This window comes from Elephantulus edwardii, unplaced genomic scaffold, assembly GCF_000299155.1.
Source record: "Elephantulus edwardii isolate Elephantulus edwardi_28Jun2011 unplaced genomic scaffold, EleEdw1.0 scaffold00183, whole genome shotgun sequence".
In the NCBI taxonomy this organism is placed as follows: Eukaryota; Metazoa; Chordata; class Mammalia; order Macroscelidea; family Macroscelididae; genus Elephantulus; species Elephantulus edwardii.
Window position 1 is genome coordinate 2,985,173 of NW_006399933.1, and position 10,602 is coordinate 2,995,774.

At 35.4% G+C, this 10,602-nt stretch overlaps 1 protein-coding gene across 2 annotated transcripts in view; it reads left to right on the forward strand.

Moving 5' to 3' along the window:
• The window catches only part of SEMA3A (sema domain, immunoglobulin domain (Ig), short basic domain, secreted, (semaphorin) 3A), a 310,684-nt gene that overhangs the window by 299,279 nt on the left and 803 nt on the right, over nt 1-10,602 (forward strand). Inside the window, exons 16-17 of one of the 2 annotated variants that reach the window (XM_006896141.1) lie at nt 4,148-4,152; nt 8,916-9,058. In XM_006896141.1, the coding sequence (XP_006896203.1) occupies nt 4,148-4,152; nt 8,916-9,058 (148 nt within the window). The remainder of the gene's footprint in view (nt 1-4,147; nt 4,153-8,915; nt 9,059-10,602) is intronic. The other variant, XM_006896140.1, reaches the window with a different exon arrangement.

The following is a 10,602-nucleotide window of genomic DNA, read 5'->3' on the forward strand; positions in this document are numbered from 1 at the left end:
CAAAAGCATCCACTCTCCTTCTGTCCTCCCTAGTCATTATCCAACTCTCTGATGCATAACAAGCGATTGCAAAGACCATGGCCTGTGTCAGGCGCACCTTAGTCTCCAGAGAGACACTGTTGCTCCTGAGTACTTTAGAGAGGTCCCTAAAAGCAGTCCAGCTAATTACTTGCTAATCATACAGATTAAATAGGTATAGAGAAAGGACACAAATATCTTTATAAAAACAACATAATTGTTGTTGTTGTTGTTGTGAGGTACCATCAAACCGAGTACAACTCATAGCAACCCTATGAACGAAAGATCTGAACCCTGTTCTGTCCTGCACCATCCTCACACTTCCTGACACACAAGAGCCCATAGCAATAGTCACCATGTCAGTCCACCTGGTTGAGGGTCTTCCTCTCCTTTACTGACCCTCCACCCTTCCTAGCATCATGCCCTTCTCTAAGGAATAGCACATGCTAGCAACATGTCCAAAGTATGTGAAGTGAAGCCTCATAATTCTTGCCTGTAAAGAGCACTCTGGCTGCTTCATCTCCAAGACATATCTGTTTGTTCTCTTGGCTGGTCATGGAATGTTTAGTTCTCTTCTCCAACACCGCAGCTCAAAGATGACAATTCTTTTTCCATCATTCTTATTAATTGTCCAGCTCTCAGATACATAGGTAGTAATTGGAAAGACTATGGCCTGATTCAGACATACCTTGGTCCTCAAACTGACATCATTATGCCATCATTTAACATCATGATAGATGGAGAAAAATTTGAAGTTAATAAAGATTTCATTTTATTTGGATTTGTAATCAATACCCATGATAGCACTTGCCAAGAAATCAAAATAACTTGTTGCATTGGGAAAACTATGCTCCCAGGGTCAATGTGCTAAAGAGCAAGAATGTCTATTTAAAGACAAAGGTACACCTTATCCAAGCCAGGGTATATTAAATTATTTCCTACATAAGGGAACTCTGGTGGTTTAGTGGCAAGAAGATGCCCTACAATCCCAACCGCAAGGGGTTCTAGGCCACTAGCAGCCTCCTGGGAGACAGGTGGGCAATCTTCTCCTCTATAATTAGCTGGCCCTGAAAATCTGCCAGAGGGTCAGCTATGGGTTGGTTCTGATGCTTTGGTACACAATAATAACATGCATGTGAAAGTTGGACAATGAATATGGATGACAGAAGAATTGATTCCTTTGAATTGTGGTGCTGGTGATGAGTATTAAATATCCCAGCACAGGAGAAGATGGATTGACAGAGTAACTGAGGTAATGGGGGTAGATGTATCAGAGACAGGGAGACTGGCTAAGGATAGAGCAGGGTTCAGAGCTTTTGAGCACAAGGTCACTGTGCATTGCAGATTACTCCATGGCAAATAAGAACAACAATATGGACAGTCAAAAGAACAAACAAATATGTCTTGAAAAAAGTGGAGCCAGTTTACACCTTTGTTGGCAAAGGATGTTGAAAGTTGGTCTCACATATTTGGATGTTATAAGGATGGAAAAGTTATTGGGAAATTGTCTTTATAATTACTTGCTATACATCAGACAGACTAAGGATGATAGAAGGAGAATTGATGTCTTTGAGTCCTAGTGCTGGAGAAGAGTATTGAATTTACCATGGGCTGCTAGGACAACTGGTTTATCCTGGAGAAGGGGAAACCAGGCTGCTCCTTGGAGGCAAGGATGCTGAAGCTCCATCTCACATACTTTGGACATGTTGCAAGGAGGGACCAGTCCTTGGAGAGGGACATTATGCTTGAAGAATGGAAGGACAGTGCCAGAGAGGAACACTCTCGATGAGATGGATTGATTCAGTGACTGTGATAATGGGGGTACATGTGTCAGAGACAATGAGTTTGGCTCAAGATAGAGCACGGGTCAGAGCTGTTGTACATAGGGTGGCTGTGAGTCTCAAGCAACACAACAGCACATCACAACAACAACAATAACAACAGTAACAACAACTTGAGTTATAATCATCTTGAAGATACATAGCAATCACTAGTGGAACCTTTGTGTTGATTTAGTTCATACAAAGTTATGCTACTTACTAAAAGGCAACATACTTCAGTAATTTGAACCCACCAGTCTCTCTGTAGACCACCACATCCTATTGCCATTTATGGCTTCAAAAACCCAAGGAAGGGTCACTATGAGTTGGAACCATAGGCTAGATGGTAGAAAGTTTGTATTTTCATGTGTTATGATTCTAGAAAATCATCTAGAATCCAGGAAGAATGAATTAAGTACTTATTATTATATTCAGTGTATATACAGTTTTACATGTCAACAGAGGCTGGTGAATATTATTTCCCTTCTGGCATTGCTTGACTGTTGACACTGGCAATTATTGAGAAGAATACCATAATTACAATATAATAAAAATAGCTGAAATTAAATTTCTCTTTAGATATCTCAAAAACAAACTATATTTGTTAAATGGTCAAGTCTTTAAAATATTTTGCCTCTGGAGTATTTTTCCTTTCATATTTTTTCATCAATTACAATCAATTTTTAAACAACCTACAATCTGTGTTCCACTACCACACCTGACTTTCTTTTCTACAAGACAGCAAATTTCTTAGAATGGCTTCATTATTAGCATTTAAATCTTAAGAGTAAGTTATGGGGTTAACATGGAGAGAGAAATAAATGGAAAGCTGAAATGTGATGCCTTCGGTTTCTGCTATATTGGAAGAGACTCAAATGCTAAATAAGGCCTTTAGCAACGTATTTCTGGCCAAATGATGGATATCATGACTTTTTGTTGTTACAAAAGGAAGCAATTTATTTAACTTCTTTCTTTCCTCCCATTCTTTCTGTTTTATTAGTCTCATTTCATTTCCATAAATTATCCCACTAAAAGAGGATATGATTAATTGAATACTTCTTCCTTAGAAACATTATTTCATGTCATTAACAGCTGCAACATATTGTAGCATTGTATTATGCAGACACAGTAGTGCTTTTAAACTCATTTTCATGTTTTGTTGCTCTCAATTATTTTGCTACTACTATTCACATTGTTGAATGCATGAGAATTACTAATGTCAATTTAATACACATGCCCTTCTTTTCTACTGGTAATTCTCCTGACAAAAAGTTTGTATTCAAAACAGTTGTTCTCTGAGACTATGATGTTTTTAAAAACATGCTTGAGGGCAAAATTGTTTGCTTTCTGGAAATCTGCAAGATTACACATTATCATGGGCAGGAACTGAAAAAATATAGCCCTTTATGGGGTTGGGAGAACACAGTCATGTGACTTATCAAATATGTTTCATGTTATTCTATACTATATGTTTGATATTTTAAGTTTTGATTTTTAATATTCTTTAGTGGTTAGCACCTTCTCTAACATATCACAAATAAATTTTGCACACTTTTAAGCTTAATAAGTTATGAAAATTTGATGAAATGTTTGTGCCTACTTTCATGAAGTAGTTTTTCATTATCAGGGTTACAAGTTCTGTATTTTTTGTTCATTATCCCCTACTGTTTCTTTTCTAGAATTGCTAACTTTATATCTTCAACGTATCAAAGATAGGATATTTCAGCTTTCAAATTCAGTATAAATGCTTGCCTGCATTTAGCACTCAATAACCATATTATCCTATCCTATCCTATCCTATCCTATCCTATCCTATCCTATCCTATCCTATCCTATCCTATATTTATGGTTATCAATATATTTAAATACTGGACATTATTTTTATATAGACATTCTGAGAAATAAATGTTGTTGTTGTTGTTATGTGCAGTCAAATCATTTGTGACTCATAGCGACCCTATGTACAACAGCCCTAAACCCTGCTCTATCCTGTGCCAATCGCATTGCCTCTGACACACCCATCCCAATTACCTCAGTCACTGAATCAATCCACCTCATAGAGGTTCTTCCCCTGCTGCGCTGTCCCTCTACTCTACCCAGCATGATGTCCCTCTCCAAAGACCTCTCTCTTCTTGTAACATGTCCAAAGTATGTCAGACGAAGCCCCAGAATCTTTGCCTCCAAGGAGTTGCCTGATTTAACCCTCTCCAGGATGAATCTGTTTGTTTTCTTGGCAGTCCATGGTACATTCAATACTCTTCTCCAGCACCACAGCTCAAAGGCGTCAATTCTCCTTCTATTCTCCCTAGTCATTGTCCAGCTCTCTGATGCATAACAAGTTATTGCAAAGACCATAGCCTGTATCAGGCGCACCTTAGTCTCTAAAGAGACACCGTTGCTCTTGAGTGCTTTAGAGAGGTCCCTAACAGCAGACTTTCCCATCTCAATACGTTTTTTGATTTAATGGCTGCTGGTGCCAAGAGTGTTGACTGTGGAGCCAAGCAAACTGAAGCTGTGAACAATCTCAATCTCTTCGCCATCCATCCTGATGCTACCAATTGGTCCAGTGGTGAGAATCTTTGTCTTCTTGACATTGAGCCTCAGTCCATACTGAAGGCTGCAGTCCTTGACCCTCTGCGGTAAGTGCACGAGGTCCTCCTCAGTTTCAGCGAGCAAGGTTGTGTCATCTGCATAACGCAGATTGTTGATAGATCTTCCACCAATCCTAACGCCACACTTCTCCTCATAGAGCCCAGCCCCTCGGATAATAAGATAGTAAAATAGTTATAAATTTGAAATAATCTATATTACCAAACCTTTTCTTTTTTATTATTATGATAACTTTTAATTATTACAAATTAAGGTAAACTAAGATTGGCACACACACAAGACAAGTATCCTCATAACAAAGTATGAAGCAAAGAATAAAGCAAATAAAGCAAAGTGGGACAAAATGTTCTAAAATAAATTTATTTTTATTTATACCATAATTTTCTTTTATACAATTATTCTTATACATTATTTCACTCGTGTACCTTTTGTTTTATATAATTATTTTTATACATTTTTTAAAATTAATTGCTATTGATCTGTTATCTCCCTCAGTCCTGAAGTGCCCCTTACATCTTATCTATTTCTCCACCCCTCCATCCTCTCAGTAATATCTGCTTCCCTCATGATTTCTTCATCGTCTTACCTCTTCTCCCCTTTCTATTTTAAGGTTATATATCTTGTTCCTTTTTGATAATTTTTAACAACCATATTGGTTTTATCTTGATTCCTCCTTGGTTGATCTTCCCTTGTGTTAGTCTTTGTAGTGTTCTTTGCCTACACATTATTATTCTTCCCGTCCTCCCACCTCTCAGTTACCGTCCTATTATCACAATACTGGGATTTATCCTCTTTTGTGACTGAGTTCTTTCACTCTACGTTATATTCTTTAGACTTCTCATGTTGTCTTGTACTTTATGAATACTTCATTGTTCTTTAGTGCTGCATAGTATTCCATTGTGTGAATATACCACCGTTTTTCTAATCATTCATTTGTTGATGGGCATTTGAGTTATTTCCATTGTCTTGCTATTATGAATAACACTACTAAAAAATAAACAAAACCAAATAAACAAAAACACAAAAGAACTAAGTCAGATCCTACCCATATCTGACCCTGCAGCGACTTTTCTGAGGCAGTAATTGCAGGAGAGAAGATTGCTTATTTGTGACTTATCTCTGATTTTCTTGGAGTATTTATAGCTTTTTAAGGAAATGCCTAAATACTTTCCACAGTTCTTAGTTGTACTATTCTATAGTCCTACCAGTAATATGTGAGAGTTCCAACATTTCTTCCTCCTTTCCAACATTAATTGTTTGCTGTCCTGATAAACTTTGCTACTGGAGTGAGAGATTGTCTCATTGTTGATTTTATTCATATCTCTGATTTTCAATGATTAGTAACATTGTCCTCCTTGGTGAAGAGTCTTCATGTCTGTGTCCTTGTTTTAAATTGAATTATCAGTCTTTCTCTTGTATAGGACCTGTAGTATTCTTTAAACTTTAGTTACTAGACCCTTGTCTGAATGTCATTGTCAAGTCATATTTATATTAAATTTTTCTTCCCTTTTTTTTGCTTTAGCATACAATTTTATAAGACCATTTGACAGACAAGAAGTCTTGTGTTTTTACTCCCTTTTCCCCCCTTTTCATTAGTTTATTTACAAAATTCTAATATAAATTCAAACAAGTTCACTCAATTTTCCTCACTCCCCCCCATCAAATTATACAACCAAATGATTAATCCCATCTTCTCCACGTACATCCACGTCCCTCTCCTTCCAGCTTCCCCCACCCCTCCTGGATCCCTATACTCATTCTACAATGCAACATTTATCCTTCTGGGACTGAGTTAGTTCACTCAGCATAATGCTCTCCAGTCCCTCTCAAGTTAGGTAATAATCTACAAAGTTATTGCTCCTGGGTGCTGGCATAGTATTTCATTGTGTGAATGTACTATAATTTCTCAATCTATTTGTTTGGAGTTGGACATTTGGGCTGTTTCCATGTTCTTGAGATGGTGAAAAAAAATCTTCCTTCCTATTTTGAGTTGTTTTGTTCTTCTCATCTATGTAATGTGTTGATGGGTTAAACAGACCTTTTTTCTAAAGGGAATCCTGGTGGCGTTGTCCACTGCACTGCTAACCCAAAGGCAGTGCTTCAGTGGTCGTTTGAATCCAACAGTGGCTTCAAGGGAAGATTATAGACTATATCCTCCTATGCAGTTTATAGCCTCTAAAAAGGCACTGGAGTGGTAGCTGCGAGTTGGTTTTGACTTGACAGCAATGAAGATCTTGAGGTGTGGTTTTTTTTTTATGTTTGAGAATAGCAACCCACTTACATCTTTGATTTCTCTAATAACTTAGACCTGTACGTCCTTGTATTTTATGCCTTTGAATCTTTGCAACAACTCTATCAATATGGTAAAGGAATAAGTTGCAAGTAAATTATTATCATAAACATGTACAAAAAGTAGATCTGAAGGCATAGCTGATGAGTGAAGTGCTAGTAGAATGATATGTAATTTATACCTAAATCCAGTAGGTTCTTCTTATACTGTGTACCTTGTGTTTGATTCATATGTAGAAAGTCACTTGCTAAAAGTATCAATTTGCTTACAAAAAATTTAAACTGCAGCATCATTAGTGGAAAGAGATGTGTTCATTGTGTGTGTATTGGACTCTGGATGTATAGACAATAATAAGAATGTATTCAAAGTATGCATTGTAGCATCTGAACCATTGGCAATATTCTATCTCTTTTGGACATAGAGACTTGATTCACCTTTATCCAGCAAGTGTTTTACAAACTAGCACAGAAACATTTATTTGTTCAATTCAAAGATGCCATTTATTGATTGGATAATATGCTGAAAATTTCAGAGTGAGAAAAAAAAATAGGGGAAAAAAATCTCTATTTTTTCCCCCCAGTGCATTATTGGAATGAATAAAATATGAGGTGGTGTTGTTGTTATTGTGTTACTTTATTTTATATTGCATTCCTTTATTAGTTTTTATTATGTCCTGGGACATTTTTTAAGTGAAAAATAGACAAGTTATCAATATTAGAGAAGTTTTACATCTCATATCTCAGTTAATAGATTGATGTCCAGGCTGACATCATTTGCCATAGCATACAGAGGCAGGAAATCAACAACAGAGTGAACACAGGAGAGTGGTAACAGGGATTTGGTGAACCATTGTTTTGGAATGCAACTACCCAAGAGAGAGCAAATTATATCAGTTATGACAGACAAAAGTTCTCAATTAATGGCAAAAAAAGTAAAACTGTTAAAAGTGAGCCAAAAAATGGGGAAGCCTTTTTTTTTTTTAAATTAACTGAGTGGGTTTAGTATAAAGAGCCAAACATTTTCATCTGTCTACACTGTCAGCTTCCTCCATATATGAAAATATATTTATTATTTTCTAAATTAACTTAATGAGTTCCAGATTGTCCATGATATCATAATGGAAACAGGATTCTACAAGACTCTAGGAGGTTTGTTTTCCACTTAATGACTTTTACCTAGACTCCCTGTGTCACACTTTTGATCTTTACTGTGTTTCATATACCACATTGAAGGAGGTTATAAAAAGGGTAAAATAATAGAAACTTAACCAGGAAACAGATTTTCTTATTGCTGTAGTTTAAAACATCCTCTTGTCATATTCTTTAGCCTAATTCTTGAAAATAATAAAAGATATATCACTTTTATAAAAAGACAATTAAAACCGCTTATAGTTAATTACTCGGTGATGGAATTTTCTTTTGAGTCATCCCAACTACTTCACGCCAATTGATCTTCAGAACAAATTTGTTCATTATTTAGGCTTTATTGGTAAGAAATATCAGTTTCTTGAACTCTATCTTCTGTAAAATACTAGGTAAATATAATTGAGTGATTAATTTAATTATGCATATGGAAAATAAAAGGTAATTTTTTTTCTGAAAATAGCTTGATATAATAACTTTTCTATGGACCTCATAACTCCAAGAATACAATTTTTCCGTGTAAATAATTTCACCTAAAATATTATTACAGCAGATGAAGATGTAGAGTCATACTTCACACTTGACTGATTTTGTTAAATTAATGCTACTTTCTGGTAGACAACTCTCCACATTTGATTTTTTTTTCACATTTGATTTTTTTATAAACCATACTGCCAAAATGATTTGACTATTTAGGTAGGCTTGGCTGTTCTGAAATTTTCCATCCTTCACGTTTTGGCATCCTCAGTCAATTTTAAAAAGGTTTGAACTTGGCAGCAAACTTGTCTTATAAATTTCTAAATAAATACCTTCTCGGAGCTCTAGTGGCCTAGTGGCAAGAAAGCTGTGCTGCCATGCCAAAGGTTCTCAGTTTGAATCCACCAGATGCTCCACTGAAGAAGGAGGAGCAATCTCCTCCTGTGCCAGCTGGATCGAATTCGATGGTACATAACAAGAAAGGGGGGGGGGGGATACCTTCCGAAGTTGAGATTGCTTCTTTAACACTGCCCATTGTGTTTCTTCTTCACTGGCCAGGTAATCAATATAGCTACAACCTTGAAGAAAGGATCATCTATGGAGTAGAAAATAGTAGCACATTCCTGGAATGCAGTCCTAAGTCCCAGCAGGCTATGGTCCACTGGCATTTCCAGAGGCACAAGGATGACCAAAAACAAGAGGTACAAGAATAAAACTGAGCGGTTATTTTAGCTAATCTACTCTTTTTCCTCCTACTCTACTCTAAAGTGATTTCAGTGTGTTTGATTTTAAAAGAACTAAAAGGCACTATGAATTCATATCCTTTCCTTAACTTATTCATAGATAATTCTTTTTTTAAAAAGTGCTTATGGAAGGCTCATTATTTACAGCCCTTTTGCTAGAAGTTGAATGAACAAAGAGAAAACTGTAAGATTTTTCTGCATCTGAAGAAGTTTCTAGATATCATGGGATATATTTTCTTTTTTCTTCCGGTAGTTATCTGCAAACATTATTACTATATCTACAGAGTTGTACAAATTTTAAAAAAAACCAACAGCAAATAACAAATCCTCCCACTAATTTTAACTTTTGTCCATTTAATTCTTCTATCCAAGATGTTTTGTTTTCTTCATTAATTCCTTCCTAAATTCACAGGGGTAGTAGGGAAGGAATAGTAGGCAATTTAGGATAAGCATCTGAGGTCCCACTCTCAATGCTGATAAGAAGTCATGATATAGCATTAAGATTTTTCTCCTCATGGATTTCTATTTTCATTAATTAGTGAATTGTGCACAGAAAAACTCCACAAAATTTTACTTTTATCTGAAATGTGGTAACTAGTTGAAAACTTTTAAAACACGTTATAGGTAAAAATTCCCGTAATCTCTTTTCTAAATTTCAAGGAGAGCATTAAAACTATACAATCATATTATGCAAATTTGAAGATTCATTTTATGCATTTCTTATTTTGACTTTCTGAGACTGTTTCATAAACTTAAAGTAAAAGATTGGATATAATGAATATACTCAAGAACATGTTATTAGATTTAGGGAATAGAATACATAATTAAGCATTTCTCTTCTACTTGTTCAATTTTTACTTAATTCTTCAACTATTTTATTATAAGTTCTTCTTATACAAACATTTGTAAGAAATAATTTAGTGTTTTCCCTTATCAGTACTAACATCACTTGTCTTTCATATTAATATACCAACTTTTATATGTATAGTGTTTTTGCGTGGTACAAATGGTTAACACATTACAACTGTTAACCAAAAGATGTAGATTGAAGTCCAGCCAAAGGCCTTGTGACTTACAAAACATGGCCATTAAAAATTCTACAGAGTACAATGTCCTCTGATACTCAGTCTCAATGAGTCAAAATTGACTCAGCAACTTGCTTTTCAGATTTATAAAACAAATATGTCACTATTTTCTTTTCCTTTTAACTTGCATGTAATAGGATATTAAGCAAGCTTGATTAAAATACTAATGTAATAAATATCTTTCATGCATGTTAAAAATGAAGGACAAAGACTAGGATCTATTTTCCTGAGTAAAAAATGCTGTCTTTACTCTTAAATTAGAAATCTTTATTTACTGTTAAGCTCTATTAAATATTTGTTACATTTCACTCACGACCTGAAATATTATTGATAATATGCCCCAACGTTTATATGTTTTTTTAAATATGAGAAACCCAAATACATTGGTGCCAAGTTGATTCTGACTGTACACATACA